The 16,479-nt window shown below is 45.9% G+C and overlaps 1 protein-coding gene across 1 annotated transcript; it reads left to right on the top strand.

Annotated features, from left to right (window-relative positions):
* The first annotated feature begins 1,004 nt into the window (after positions 1-1,004).
* LOC149336123 (TNF receptor-associated factor 6-like) lies at positions 1,005-9,885 on the top strand. The gene is made up of 3 exons (XM_089552610.1): positions 1,005-1,091; positions 8,073-8,545; positions 9,053-9,885. Exons 2-3 carry the CDS (start codon positions 8,073-8,075, stop codon positions 9,096-9,098), a joined length of 519 nt encoding a protein of 172 aa, XP_089408736.1. The 5' UTR covers positions 1,005-1,091; the 3' UTR covers positions 9,099-9,885.
* The last annotated feature ends 6,594 nt before the right edge of the window (positions 9,886-16,479 follow it).

Raw genomic sequence — 16,479 nt, 5'->3', positions numbered from 1 at the left:
GAGTGTGGCAGCTGCCCCTCTGAGTCACCCGCGCAGCGACGGCGGCGGCGCGCCAGCTGTGCGCCGTGTGACGTCACTGCTCCTAGCGCATGCGCAGTATGGCCTTTCGTCAGCTCCGCGAAATGGCATGGCGACTCGCGTAGTGTTGCTTTCGCAGCACTCTCGTGTTACTGCAAACAAATGATCACCTATTAACGGTGGCTAGGAGATTCATTCAGTTATCCCCAGCGCCGGCCGAGTCACAATGCACGTGGAAAAGAGAGCAGCTCTACTGCTGTGTAACCCACGTTGTCATATTACGTGTCATGCCTCGATATCTTGCCCACAGTGGCAATCGCTACCGCCCGACTGACAAGAGAGCGCTACGCGCTGCCGTATTTCCGCCTGTTACTCTCGTCAAGCCATGACTAAGAATAGGAAAACATGCGTTTTGAAAGCACGCCAGCATGTACAGCATTTCTCAAACCATCACGTCCTAAAAAATTATGCGCGGTAGCACAAGATCTTAAAAGAGGTGCCTTTAACCCATTTGTGAGAAATGTAACAAATTGTTCAAAAGCATTCCGGGAAAAATTGTTTCCGCCGCACACACGTCTGCAGTCAGTCGTTAACTCTTCAAAGGATCCCCGCCAAAAGGCGATACTGAATCCGTACTCCAGATATCGTCAAAAGTACGTCTAGAATTGCACTTCTTACTGAGCGGTCACGCTCAGTTTATCATGACGAGTCATGATATGACATGCTTGTGATGACCACGTATCATGAGCCATTGATCACGTCCTTAGGCGCGACACGAGAAGGTAGCACCGCCAAATGCCCCGACGAGCTCTTTATGCTCTCGCATAAAATACGCCGCCGGCCAGTTTGCGAAAGATAAGGCTGACTGACTGATGCTGTGTTTATCTAAGCGCTGTGTCCATTTGAGTCACGGCTTTCTTCAAGGAGGTATGATAATGGGTAAGGGCCCAGATAACACCTATCCTGTTCTGCGTCACCTTTGCTCTTGTCGCCCCGGCCATAGGTCCAGAATTCTTACATTCAAACGGGAAGTTTCTGTTTCGCACAGGATACGGACCTGTCCAGACGCGAAGGTGAGTGTGAGCTTTGTTGCTCCGTTGATCCAAGAAGAGATGTTTGCAGGAGGTCCGTAGTGAACGCTAGTGTCTTTAACGATGCAAACGAAATCCTTTAGAGCTCCCATGCTTTAAGCAATAATAGATATTGTTCCGTTACCGTCGGCTGCGCCGGCTTTATTAGCTGGATGCATGATTCAAGAAAAGTATTGAGTTAGGAATAGCACTGCCAATATATATCATATTTTGGGAAGTGGCGAATCTTAGACAGGCAAGTTAATTTTCCTTCCATTCACCTCAGAAGCCATCTGTGTGCACCATGCTAATTTTGTTTGTTTGTCAAAACACTACGCAGTTTATTGGAAATATCATCATGGTGGTGGCCTGACATTTGTCTGGTAGTTGCTACTGGCATTATGCTCTTCTTAAGTTCAAGGATATTGACGGGAGAAATTGTGTGTCGCCTCTCATCGCACTGGCGGTCGAGGTTGAATGGCAAGTAAGAAGAAATTTCTAGTGGGTACTTGAACCGTAGGCTCAAAGCGCGGTGAAGGTCTATCCTTTCGAAACCGTTTTAAAACTACACTAGAAAGTCAGCGGTGACTTGAGACTGTGGGTAATGCGCTCTGTAAAGCTCTACTGTCAGAAAGGAAACGAGTGTTCTCCCCTCCCCCCGCCTACACACGCATTTTTTCTTTTTCTTTTTTTGCGCGGACGGCAAGCTGAAGCCTAATTATCGCGTTGTAGCTTCCCCGTATAGTGTGTTAACGTGTGCTCACATATGGGTTATTGAAATTGTGAGTAAGGTCTAACGATGAGGCGCTTTCCTGCATGACAAGCACTGCACGTAATCGAAAACAATCAGGAAAAAATAAGCTCTCGAGTGGCGAGCACGATTGTTACGATTGGATCTGTCACCTCCACACCATCGGTCAAAAACTATCAAGAACTGCATATGGGGAAATCGCGGGCAAAAGTAACGATAGAGCTGTGGCTCTTGGCGCTAGCTGCAGTGGACTTTTGTTATAAAAAAAGACACGCTTCATGCAGCGTGGGCGATGCTTCAGTGTTAAGGTCACTGTGAAGCAAGAGAAAACGTAGTGATATCCTATCCGTCAAAGTACCCCTTACTTTTTAAATCTGGACAACAAGAGTTCTCTAGTGTCTAGTATTTCTTCATATTTTTCGGTCTCGCTTCAGCTCGCATTTTCACTGCTGTCGCTTAATCTGAAGAGCCGGTTTTATGCTGTCCTTCACCTATTCTCACGGTCCGGGGCCATCCTCTGCGGACCTATACGATACTCGAGTGAAGGCGAACCGGAGGGTTAATCTAACCACGCAGTATTTTTCTGGACACCGCGTGTAGATATTCATTCGAAGTACCGTCAAGACCTTTCCTTGAAGCAAATTACGCTGATTAACCTTTGGCGCTCGAGACCAGTTTAAGTCTACTTTCCAGAAGGCGCAGCAACGTATACAGCGCTGTTCCTCGGGAATTATTCCGGTTGAAATTGTCCTTGAAATCAAGCGACCCTACTCGTTCCGTTATCGAAAGCAATGAGACGCTCGACATTCAGGCGACGCCCGCTCATGTAACGTCTCAGCGCCGACACCAGACTAGCGCATTCTTAACAGCCGTTCCTGTTGGTTGTCTCGATCATAGTGAAGAGCAGCGGCGTCGTTTGCTAAGCCTACAAGTGCAGTAAAGTGCAAATTAATAAAATCGGGACATTTATTCTCCTGTTTGGAGGCGTGCCTGCGAAGTAAGGAGCTGAAGCCGTTTAGAGGAGGTAGTTGCTCTCGAAAGGGCCCACCGCTAGCAGTAAGATGAGAATCTAACTTAGAAGAGTTCCACTCTCTTTTTTTTTTTTGTACTGGTCGCACCGATCCCTGCAAGACGTTATATGATGACGAAGGCAATGTTACACTGAACATATATTCCGTGTGATCACCGCATTGAGGACTGAGAAGGACGTTCACCCAGACGTTCGTGCTTCGACGGAAAAAGACATTCCGCGATAACGCGCACCGCCTTCGCTGTTTGCGCAGTATTGTTTGCGGGTAGTAAGGGCTTTTCTGTGCATGGTGTGCTGTTGGGGCGACGTATCGCAGTGCCGCCATCCGGGGCCCGTGAGCACTCAAGGTTTTCGTCCTTGCAGAGCCCTATTCACTACACTTTTTTTATTATTCATATTCTGCCATAACCTGTTTGCACTCCGAAAGTACGCGATATGCTCTTTTCCGCTTTTTTTTCCTGCATTGAACGCTGTGACGAACTGCGCCGTAAAAGTAAAAAATCTTAAGACGACCACAGTGACTGTCTCTATATGGCTGCGCTTAGTGGGAGTCAATGAGTTAATTGCTTCCTTATTACAAATCTACTCGACCTTGGGGGATTCCCCTAAACATTTGACCGTCGCCCTAAATTGTTTGCAATACATGTACGAAGGCCAGGCTTCACGAGTCGTGCATGCCGTGGTGTCGGGAGCTCCGAGGCTTTTCGTCATTTTTTTATTTGCCCGTTGTTTTTCAGTGGTGCAAGCCGCTAAAATCATACAACACTGAATACCGACGCAATATTTAAGTCACCCTTCCGCACGCGCTCGGTATAGCGCGAGGTTAAGGGAAAGGCCGCTGCTTTTTACAACAGGCTTTTGCAGCGGAATTAAGAAACCAAATTTGTTACCGGTACAAGGGAATTCATCAAAAGCGAGTGAAATCAACCAAGGGGCGTACAGTGTTCTGTATGAGGAACTACATGCGATCACTGCCAATAGCAGCACAAAGACGTTGGCGTTCTGATAAGTGATATATACTTTCGACTGAGGGGCTGTAGCGTCCCTCCCATGCACAATGATAGCAGTATTGTTACTAAGGTCGATATTTCGCACCGGGTCAGGCACGTCGTTGCAACGTCGTGACGCTCCTAACGGTCGCGCCGTGAATCAGCTAACAAATAAGGACGGAGACCTTGGCGCGACACATGACGCCACGTCTGCCGTCTCCCCACAGCTCACTCCCAGTCGCAACAGTCCGAGCGACAAAGCTCGAGTACCCAAGCACGTACTCAACGCTTCGCGAAACATTTTCCGCACATTTTGTACCGCATAAGCTATTCGCCAAGGGGAGCAGAGCGCATTCTCACTGTCCTAGTAAAGCTACAAAATTTGTGGGTAAAATCCCGCTTTTTTCGGCCATGCTTGCAAGCTGCTGTCTCGAAGGAGAAAAAACCTCCTCGGGAGAACGTGTTGTCATAGTGGAACCTAATTTTACTTTCTTGCCTCAGGCGTGCGGTGTAAATGGCTGTATGAATGTGTTGTGGTATAGCATAGAAGCTTCACCAGAGTAAGCGGTGCGTTTGAGTCGTCCAGAAAAATTTCGACTGGCTGGGAGGCAGTGACGTTACCTGACCAGGTCTTCCGATGTGTTAAGTCTCCACCCGCGAACTGTGGTCGGTGATTTCTGGGAAGAGCCTGGGAAGAGCAACCTGGTTCTCACAATCCACACCATTCACTTGCGGCAAATAAAAGTTGAAGGCTTATCAAGGTTAAGCCCAGTGGATGCGAAGCAGCCTTCGTTTTGCATTCTTATTATTAACGTCCTTAGCGTTTGGAGGCATCTTGACCGCATACACGCCCGGCGCAAAGACGCTGGCGCGGTTGCGGGCACAGAGACTGACGCGACGGCGGGCGCGCGCCGCTTCATCCCTGGCGTGACGTCACATATCACGTGATGCAGCGATGGTGGCGCCGCCGCCGCGTCGCGCGCGACGGCGCGAACCGAAGCGTGGAGGCCTCCGCCGGGCGACGTCCGACTACACCATAGTCCGACGGCGCGATATGAGGCCCCATCTGCAGCCGGTGTGACGTCATCACGTGACGTCATATCATGTGATCTCACTTCAAGGTCAATGGTGGCCACCGCCGGGCGTCGCGCGAAGGCCCGAAACCTACGTTAATATGCTTCGCATAAAATCAACAGCTTCGATTAGTATGTCTTTGCCAATTTCCAATGAAACTGGGTGTCCCAGAGTTTTTGTTCATTTTATTTGTTTTCAGTCTGAGGGTCTCATCGAAAGCACCCACGAATAGCATGCCAGAAAGTACAAAAAAGTGAGCAAAAACCACAAAGTATTTTAGGAATAAAAATTACTGGAAAAATTATCACATATTCTGAAGCCACGTGTAAAATCACATGAGCACGCCCACACAATAACGCCTAGCAGAAACGACATAAAAATAAAAACAAGCTCGCTTCACGATAAGTTACGACTTTATTGTAGTGTTCAGAGGCACTTGAATATACAAAAATGACTCCCATTGATCATTTGATGCGAATTCTATCCATGACGTAAAATGAGCGTAAAATGAGTTAATGAGATTGCAGTAATAATTGAAGGGTCTTGGCGATTCCATTATTTGTTCAGGCGAGGAAAGAAAATATAAATGAACATGTCATTATGACATGAGTGCACTGTTATAGCGTGTGCATGTTTATGCCTCGATGATCTTGATTGCGAAAAATATATGTATTTTGATAGATCAGTTTGTAGTATTTGGGAATCTAGTGAAATGAAAACTGCAGTCGTGCTTTTTGCGCCCTGCATGAGTGTGTCGCCAAATGCGAAATAGCAAAAAGGTTATTGGTGGAAATCAGTGCGTTAAAATCTTTTATAAAAGGCCACAATGCTTTACGCTGCACTTTTTATAGTTACGTTAATTTAGTCACGAAGTGACTGGACCAAATGGTGCTAGCGACTGTACAACTGGTCTAGCGAAAGTAGCATAGGCTAGAAACTCATTCGACATGAGTGGGAGGCGCAAATTTCCTAAGAGAAAAATAGTTTGCATTATTCTCACGAGGTTACGCTAATAATCTGTGCCTCCCATCTTAGGACAAAAGTTAGTACCATGGCTAAGCGCTTATGTCGGTCAACTTTCCTCACTGTTGCCCCATTAATAATGTACGCCATATTATAAGTTCCTTTTTTTTCATCTTATAGCTACGCACACTGACTTAGTTGTGTTTATCACTGTTTTTCATTTTTTGCGTCATTCGGTTAGCTTGTCCAATGAATTGCTCATACAAATATGAGTTTCATAGCTTTTAATTTGTTTTGTAGATAATGCAGTCGTCGGCAAGAGTTTGATGCTAGAATCAATAATGTTGCAGTGTCGTTAATGAAAATTTAAAATAATGCGGCTCCAGCCTGGACATTTGAAGGCGCTTCAGGAGACGAGCACTCTAAGAGATTCCATATGCTGTAAGCACATGAAATCTGGGAGACATTCCATATGCTGAAAGCGGGGTATCTGTTGTTTCAGCCAGCGTCTTCGCTTCGGCGGACGCGGTTCTTGCGACGCGCGTCTCTTCTTTCACTCTTTCCTCTTATCCTTTAACTCCTCTCTATCTGCACGTGGCAGCGGTGGTAGCTCGGCTCGAGCCAGTCGGCAGGCCCGTGCACTTTCCTTTTCATCCTTCTCTCAGTCGCAACAGCAACACATGCTGGAAGAGTGACAATGGTAGCCGGATTTTTAAAGGAATCTCTAATTCAATCAAGAGTTTCCCTATCCCCGATGGAACCTCCTCAGGTTGCATTAATTTGCTATGAAATGCACGATCAAATACTTTAGAAAGGTCCAAAAAATTATATCAGTCTTGCTACAGTTATTGTTGCTAAATACGAGATCAAGCCTGACCTCTGTAAGCCGCGTGATGGTTAACAGTGCACGGTGGTGTCCGCTCTGTTTTCTCAGTGAAAGGCTGTGGATATCAAAGAAAGTTATCAGGTGCTTAACGATGATATGCTCCAAGTTTCAGCAAGCTGTACTCATGACAGATATTATTCGGTAATTAAAGGGGAATGACGTTTCTCCGGTTTTGTTTGTTGCTATACTTTCTGCCTTCTTCCAGTAGACGAGTAAAAATGATAAGAGGGATTTATATACATCTGGCCCAAGTGCCTAATTCAATAAACTCTGTCTTTGGCATTTAGCCACAGTGACCTAGGATCAGGCACTGCACTGTAAAACAAATAGAACATCTAGACGGTGCAATTGATAGCAGTTGAGCGAGGAGAGGCGAAAGTCATCGGGTTTAAATATTGCGCATTTTGTCTCCTAATGCATACCTGCCCCTCGACACGCTAAGTGCGAGCGAGCTTCCACGCACTTTGTTCTTTACGGAACAGTTCTGCGCCTGACCGTTTACACAACCCTTCTTTCTTTGGAGCACCTTGGAAACACACAGTGCTTCTCATGGCAGTTATCAGAGTCGTCTCCTCAGAGCTACCCACTGTATCGCCAAAGTTAGAAGTATTATGCGCCGCAATTATGAAAGTGAACCCGGTAAGATTTCAGCACCAACTGAAATATCGAAGTACTTTCCAGGGACGTTTCATATTCATTACCACCAAAGATCCTCAAGATTGCACATGTGAACAAAGTGGACCTGAAACGGATCCCACACATACCATCACCGAACATTTTGCTTATCACATTTAAGCTCATTAGTATAATATGAATAAATTTTTTGCAGACTTATGTCGCCTTACACAACCAAAAAGCATGCGATTGCGAAATATTTGTTGGCTTGCTTAAGAAAAGCAGTGCAGGAGAGTAGAAATCGGGGCCAGTCAGTACGTACTTATTATTGGAAAAACACTCAAAAAGAAAAAAGGCAATGAAAGGAATGCACAATACGAGTGGACTATCAACTGTTGCTTTATCGAAGGCATTACTTACCAGCGAGGCTAACAGTACATGCCAGAACAAACAGCAGTAATCATCAGACAGTGATAGCCGTTGTTGTGCGCATTAATTTATTCGCCTTTTGTCTTTCTGTTGGTGTTCCTGTGGTAACTAATATTATTTAGAGGAGTTTCGTGGAATCCTGTGGCGCGTGGTGACAACATACCGGGCGCTAATTTTCGCCTCAGACAGTTATGTTGAAACCTCGCATGTAACCTCTAGTCATCTATATTTTTCTCCTTCTTTCCAGATGGCTTCATCGACTCGAAATATTGGGTACAACCTGTCGGGGTTCCACGAGCTCTTGTCATGGTGCACCGTATACTTTAAGGAGAGTCTGCCCAAGACCAAAGTATGCAGGCTCTGTGGCGTCGTACCATCTGTGGTGTTTCTCCTGCCATGCAGGCACAGCGTGTGTGACTTTTGCAAGACACTGGTCTTGAAGGGTATCCCCAAATGTCCCATAGACGGAGAAAGATTCAAGGAAACAGATGTCTTAAAACTTGAATGCTCGCTAGGAGTCCTTACTGAACGAGATGTGTACTGCCCGAACAACACCGGGGGCCGTACTGGCTGCCCTTTCAGTGGAAAACTGCTCGACCTCTCGAAGCACCTTTCAGAGGATTGTGTGCACGCCCAAGTGCAATGTCCTCAGTGTGGTGAAGGCTTTGCCCGAAGAAATATAATGGCCCACCATTCAAGATGCGAAGCCAGCTCGCCAAGGTAAGAAACCATGCTAAGTTTACCCATAAAGTGAATTTCCTTTGCGAAGCGGTGGAAGCGGTACTTCGCTCTGACAAAAAAAACAGAAAAGCATTGCTAATGACGACATCTGTAACGCTGACATAGTCAGTAAGGTCTATATAGAAAGGTTCGCAAAGACCTCAGAAAGGGGATTACACGCGGGGAATTTTCTATGAGGTGAAACGTGTCATAGCGTGTGCACATCATTATTGATTAAATTTTTCCGGTAATTATGGCGGCCAGTGCAAACGGCTCCCCGATTTGACTTTTCCTGAAACATATCATGAAACAAAATATAAAATGCACTTCACAAAGACGAGGGCTTGCCTACTAACGCGCACTAGTGTTTGGACTAACTAGTTCGTGAATAATCTCTAATGTTAGCGTACGCCAAGAACTGTGAACAAATGCATGAGTACCGTAGAATGAGCTGGATCGTTTCATCTGTTCCTAATTTTTTTTCTCTGCTTTTTGTTTTCGGAAAAGGAAGAGGCATTACTCTTGCCAGTGGAAGTCATCATCATCAGCCTGACTACGCCCACTGCAAGGCAAAGGCCTCTCCCATGTCTCTCCAATTAACCCTGTCCTTCGCCAGCCGCGGCCACCATATTCCCGCAAATTTCTTAATCTCATCCGCCCACCTAATTTTCTGCCGCCCCCTGCTACGTTTGCCTTCTCTTGGAATCCACTCCGTTACCCTTAATGACCAGCGGTTATCTTGCCTTCGCATTACATGCCCTGCCCAAGCCCACTTCTTCCTACTACTACTACTACTGCTACTGGGCAAATCATATATAATTCCTTCAACAGGAACGGAATCACACCGAAAACACTAATAGTATTGCAGCCGCGAAGATGACTGACATTTCTTGAGTATGTTTAATTTTTCTGCAAAAGCAGCTTGCGAAGCTTGCGGCGGTGTCGTTTCATCAGAGGTTCCTTCTGAAATCGTGTTCATTCACATTAAGTTTAGAGAGGCAAGGTTTCAATCAATGGCTTCTGCAATGATGTGGTCAGACAGCATCAGAACGCTGTCGACATCAGCTGGAGCATTGTTTGTTTCTCGAGTGAGTGAAGATGCGGCGAGAGGCTGTGCAAGTGGATAGTGTGACACATGAATTAGGGGCCACCCAAAGGAAGTTTTTCACATACCCAGAAACTCTGGACAAACGCATACTAACCGCCATAGGAGATGGCAGTTCAGTTAACTATTGCTAGCTAGGGATTGCTCGGAAAGTGAAACCTGGGTCTCACAAGTGGTCAACGGAGACTGAATAGCTGTAGGAGACACATTTTATTTTGTCTGGTTGGCGCATATACTTGAGCGAGAGGGGTGGGGGGGGGGGGGGTTCAGTCGCTGTTCTGGCCGTTACTCACTGGGAGGAAGAGATGAATTGTTTTTTGTGGTTCGCATCAGTGTCTAATGTACAGATTGTATTCTCTTCTAAACACAGCGGAAGTACATCGATGCGCGGAGGAAGCAGCCGGCAACAAGGTGGCGAAGGGCGAAAAAGACCCAATCCATATGAACGTCCTTTCGACTTCCACTCGAGTCCGGCTGATGTACGCCCTCCGCTGGGCTCGGAACGAAAGGAGCAATATAACGGCGCTGGACGTGAACCAGAGAAGCATTTCTCGTTCCCTGAATATGCGGAGCCCTCAATGGTAAGGACCAAAGCCTCGATGCAGACACCGAGGCTGTTTCGACAACGATAGACGTATTATACCGAACAAGACCGTTATTTTTCGTTGCAGCAAGAGGAAGGATGGGAACGCAATGGAGAGTAACGGTAGTAATGTGCAGAAAATTACCGCACAAAACGCGAGGCCAGCGCAATGTGAAAGCGAGTTCTCATATCTCTTACTACCTCAGCCTTATGATCTGTGGTCGAGACCTTTTTAGCACACCTGTCCTGAATTATGAGCCCGTTGTACTCCATGCGGTGCACGCAGGGCATTTTATTTTCTTTTTTCTGCCCTCACTAATTGATGTCCTGAAATAAAAAGACTCATTATTGCCAACATCTTGATACCACCTGATCCATGGTCTAACTCAACATCTTGAGGTCATCGTTGCAGTCTTGTCACCTAAATAATGAACAAGTAGCAGTGCTTGTTGATAGTGCTCATAGTAGTAACGTGAATGAGGAAATGCGATTTGTTTCTGCTGCTAATATGAACCAAGTAGGGGCTGTGTAATCGTCCAGCTGTCCTGGGAGAGCTTTTTTCAGCTGTATTTCACTATTTAAATTATCTAAAAAAATTATTATTATCATTGTAATCTTTATCTACGAATAGTTCAGACAGTCGTCTAAAATGTAAATGGCAGTGCTCGATTAAGTTCCTTGCCTACATGGAAGAATGCATAAAGTCTGAAAATGACTTTTTAATTCACTGGCACATGAAGTGTATGTCTTCTCAGAAAGCGAATGATTAGAAACATGGTTGTTTTCTAATCACGTTCACTAAAACCAATGTCTCATGCATGCGCTCAAAAAAGGTGTTTGTCTAATTCTTGCTAAGCCTGTAAGTTCCAAAGGCGGGAATGCGTGCGTGTTCTCTGATATTGTTTTGTTAAGCATAAAAAGTAAACACCGTGGCTAAGCACACATTTATGCACTTTTTTAGATGTCATGTCAATTGTTAGCACTCGCATGGCAGTAAAGCTGACGTCGCGTGTCCGTCAAGTCTCCTTAAGTCCTCACCTATTCACCACGCGATAATATTTTTTCTAACCTTCTTTGTTTAGATGGTGCCAGGTGTTCATATAAGGCCTGTCAGGCGGATGTAATAAACGAAATTTTCAGTGTATGCGAGAGCACAGAGATTTGAAGACGGTACACGCAAACGCCCAAAAACAATCAAATATGCGCGGACAAAGACGGGACAACCACGTCGGAGCGCTAAGGGCAGGTGCGACAGATGCCGCAGACGTATGCTCGAACGCGACAGAGAACGCCTCACAAAGAATGACAGCCTAGGCGTTCCGAAGGAATAAATATCGAAGTCTTTGCTGAAGTCTGTGAGGCATGAACTTTTATTATGCCTCACGAGCAAATATATGGTGAAACCGCAATCAGAATCACTTGGTAAATCGAATGGCATCACTTTGAAGCCGTTGTTACCTCAGGTTTTATAAAAGAACAAGGTAAAGGTTTTAGCAACATAGCATAGTGGGCGAGTTGGTATTGCATCTTTAAGGAACGAAACAGCGCAACTAAAACGAAGGACCAAGAAAAAGAGAGACACGAACACGCGCTGACTTACAACTGACTGTTTTAATCGGAAAACCACATATAAATATAAACCACATATCTCTAATCGCTGCGTCACAGGCTCACTTCGTCATCGCAAACCACTAACATAAAAAGAAAGGAAAAAAACCATTGGCGAAAGGTAAGCACCTACAGGCTCCCACGCTTTTCCAACAGATATATCTCGCGCTTAGACAAGGCTATCGAAGTGCTGCTCACACATGAGTCACCTTCTGTGCAGATATGATACGCCTCTACTACTTCCCGTACCAGTTGTTCTTTATGGCGATACAGCACAACAGTGTTGTCAAAGTACGGAGTGCATAGGCAGGATTTGCAATGTGCAGCCAGTTTTGACGAACCGGAGCCACGCAAAGAATTAGCGTGTTCCAAAACGCGTTCGTTGAGGCACCTGCCTGTTTGACCCACGTAGAAGGTTTTACCAGTGAGGCAATGACTTCATAGAAGGACCTCAAATGGGTGAAGTCCCGTACCGCAGTCCCTCCAGCGTATAAAACAATTTCAGTTAGAAGTGAGAGTTACTTCAAGAAGTATTGCAATGCATGCGACTGATAAAAAAAGAGAAATCAAAAATGGTTTAAAATTATTTGTCATGCCAAAATTATCCGTGTAAAACTGTTCACCTGCGCTTTTAAAAATTAAAGATAAAAACGCACTCAATAGTCTGATAGTTCGGTAGTTTTCAGCACGCAAAAATATCCATAGGTGCGCTGTTTTTTGTTCCTTGACACTTCGAGCAAGTGAGACATGTGGGACACATGTGTCCCGCTTTCCTACAAAGGGTTCTCAATAGTCAATGTTAAACTCTTGGTACCTGACCTTTCAATCAGTGACAAAAAGAAGTCAGATCAAATGTTACTTTCCCTACGACATATACTTGGCCTGATCAGCTGGTGCCGTCAAATATGGGGAGCGCTGATGTGGGTAGCAGCTAATGGTCTTCGGCGTAAACGGTGTGGGCGGAGATCTTCACTAGGTAGCGCACATGCAACAGAAGATCGCGTGCTCGGCAAAAAACAGACAAGCCCCCTTTTCAGCCGTGTGGCATTGCCTGCGAGCGCGGATTAGAACAGACTTCAGAACACGGGCAGAAGTCTCGTAGTCCTCGTGCCATTTGATCTCTACAGGCATCCGCCACGTCAGAGCGCTCAGTTGTATGCAGTCTAATTCGTCTACGTCCTCTTCTCCAGTAATTGCCTCGAGATTTAACCAATACTTTAATATTTCTCTACATATGTGACAAATTGCAGAGCATGCATTTTTTTTTCTAAACTGCCTCCTCGACTTCTTTTCGCAGGCATGGAGTGCACCTCCGATGGAACACGAACGGAGGACCGACACTACCTGCAGCACCAACCACGAAACGAAATTCGTTGAGTGTGCAAAAGGAGTAGTGTACAGAATTCCCTTGCCTTGCGGATATCACTACGTGGGCCAGACTGGAGTGTGCTTGAATGAGAGGCTTAGACAGCACCGTTGCTCGCTGGGGACTGATCGAGGAAATCTAGCAAAACATTGCAGTCAGTGCGGATGCCAGCCGTTGTTCCATCTTACGGCTGTTTTAGAAACTAGTCCGTCCGAACCGGTCCGATTGCGCATGGAAGCGGAATACATACATGAAGACCGTGAGATGTGCATCAGCGAATTTTCCTGCTCTCTGCTTCGAGGAAATCAATAGTTTGTCAAGTTTACTTCCAAGTCCACTTCCCGTAGACGAGAGTACTACAGATATCGGACATATATTCTTGCCATAAATTAGGAAGGGGGGGAGTCCTAGTAGACGTAAGAAAATTCTGCTTTTTGTATCGTCACTGGTCAAAGTTATCTGTAAACCTACAGAAAAAATGGCCTGGCTTAGCTTATGGTTAAGCCTAGGATGCGAAGCATAGTTTTGCGGTCTGGCGAGCCGCCCTCTCCCTGGCCGACATCTCGCTGCTCAACTGACTCAACGAGTGCGTCGCCTTTTGCGTGACGTCAGTATCTCCTAGCGGTAGGAGCGGGAGTTAGGCCGCCGGCGGAGGCTGCGCGTCCGCAATCGAGCCCACGAGGCCCCAGCTTTCACAGCTGTTGTGGCGCCATATCACGTGGTGCGCCGATGAAGGTCAAGTGGTAGCTACGCGGCCGTGAGCGGCGCAGCAAGGAAGAGCTCGGTTGTGCGAGTAATATGCTTCGCATAAAACATGTGGCAATAGGCTTCGTTACTCAAGCAGATGGCGCCATTTAACATTATTTTAGTAACACGATCAAGTGCTCAGGGAGATGGTTAGTAATATGGTTAACAAAACCAAAAATTTTATATAAAGGGCACAGAGTGTGCATACGCAGTTTCCTCTACGGCTGTCCTAGCCTATACCTAGATTCTCGCCAAGCAAATATCGCCGCCCACTACGTCACCTACCAAACCATATCAAAACGAACCGAAAGAACTAGCCACCCTCTCTTGGTGTGGTAGCACGCAAAGCACGTAAAAACACTTTCGCAATAAACATTATTTTGCCTTAGTTTTTTGCCTAAGTGTGAGGATACTTTCTTTCGCGACTGCAAATTAAAAGTTCACGGCACTGACGATGAGGATGGAATTGACATGCCATGCAATCCGGCAAACCAGCATCGGGACACGATCATTGGCCATCATACGGGGCAGCGAACGTCGTAATGGCTACAGTGAACATCAGTCGTCGAGGCGACTTAGTACCATTAGGACGAGTCGATGAATGATGGTCCTTCGTACGAGGAAAGACTGACACCGTACTTGGTAGTCAACCAAGTCACCGAGAAGGATAACGTGCACGCTTATCTGAGTCTTATCGACCCCAAAACATATGCTCATCTGCAGTCGTTCTCAGCGGGGAGGCTTTCGTCAACCAGCACGTTCGACGCGCTCAAGAACTTTTTGAGAGGACACTTCATGCCACACCCCTCATTTATAGAAGAATGCGCAAAATTCTACAAGCCCCCGAAACTAGATACTGAGAGTGTTGAGGATAATGTGGAATAACAGCGTAATTTGGCCCAGATGTTCGAAGTTCAAAACTTCCTCGACCTGGAACTGCATGATCATTTTGTGTACGACATGAAGCATGAGATATCTAGCGCGACCTGTTTACAGAAGGAAAGCAGCTGACATTCAAAGTGCCGCAGTCAACGCGCTCTCCATGGCAGGCGAAACAAGGAGCACCGTCTTGGCGCTTGCAGTGTCTGCTGTAGACAAAGTTCATGCGAACAGATTTTTCTGTTTAAAGTCCAAGCAAATAGAGTAGGGTCAACGCCATCCGAGCTGTCGGAAGCCTACAAGAGCCGTGCGATAAACGGCTGCCTGTTTTCGCTGCGACAGCCTGAATAATGTGAGCAGAGGCCGCCCGCGTATATGGGATGCGTGCATCAAGTGCCAGAAAAATGAAACATTCAGCGAGCCTGCAGAGTCACTCTGCAGAATAAAAAAAAATTCAGGAAGAAAGTTACAGTGGTCATGAAAGTAGACGACAAAGACACTGTAGACATCAATGCTGCGAAGTGTCGTTACTAAGACCCATTCTGCTTCAAAGTGACTGCGAATTACATGCCGCTTTCAGTGGAAATAGACGCCGCTGCTGTGGTGTCCATCATTGCGCTGCAGCAGTTTAAGAAGTTACATGGCAACAAGAAGCACCCGCCGATTTCTTGGTTGCATCGCACTTACAAGAGCACTCAATGTGGTAAAGGGTATAATCCAAGTCCAAGTACGGCACAACGATCAAATCAAGATCCTGACACACTGCGCCGTGAACGAACGTGGACCGATACTTTTCGGCCGAAGCTGGCTCCGAACAACCGGTCTGAACGGGAGCATCATCTTGCCTCGAACAAGATCTCACCTGCCAACTGCTCTCAAGCCAATGAAACGGCCAGTTTGGAAGCTCTATTGCAGAAATAGGAAGCGTTTTTAAGGAAAAAGTTGGGACTTTTACCGGCGAGTGCGTAGAACTTTTTTGGCGTTGCCCTGCACGATCTGTTAATACCTAACCCCCGAAAATTTTGGTATTCTTTTTTAGCTCGTGATGCTTCAACCACTATACTCATAGTATTCAATGATGTCATCAGCACCCAGGCCATAATATCAAGTGCTTTCAACTAGTGTTCTTCAAAAAGTCTGTGTTTGTTTTGCGATAACGGCTTCATCTCACCAGTTACTAATCTAAAGTCTCTGGAATAATCATCCATGCTAATATATATTGTAAACACATTGTCAACCTTGAATTATATTGGGTTCTAAGAAAAGGACATGTTACAGAATGCGTTCCTGGTTCGTTATTCCATGTGGTGATCAAGATATGTGAGGGTCATATTCAATAAGTTGCTATCATCTGGTACTGTTCCTTCTTAATAGAATTTAGGCAAAGTGCTCCCTCTTTATCAATCTGGCGTAAAGCAGTGTTTGTCAAACTATAAGCCAGTTTCATTGACATCACCATCATCCAAAATACTGAAACACGTCATTTATATACAAATGAATTAATGTACTGTCTAACATACCCTAGGAGTTTAGGTGCGGTTCGAGAGCGGTAAAGCGATTAGCTGGGTTTACAGAAGAAATTTATTGTAACCTCAATGTTGGGAACCAGGTTGATGCCATTTTTATAGGTATCTCAATACCATGTA

This window comes from Amblyomma mixtum, chromosome 7 (genome assembly GCF_055824585.1).
Source record: "Amblyomma mixtum isolate Tamu chromosome 7, ASM5582458v1, whole genome shotgun sequence".
Lineage (NCBI taxonomy): Eukaryota > Metazoa > Arthropoda > Arachnida > Ixodida > Ixodidae > Amblyomma > Amblyomma mixtum.
The sequence above is the reverse complement of the archived record's forward strand: the minus strand, read 5'-3'. Positions and strand labels throughout refer to the sequence as shown.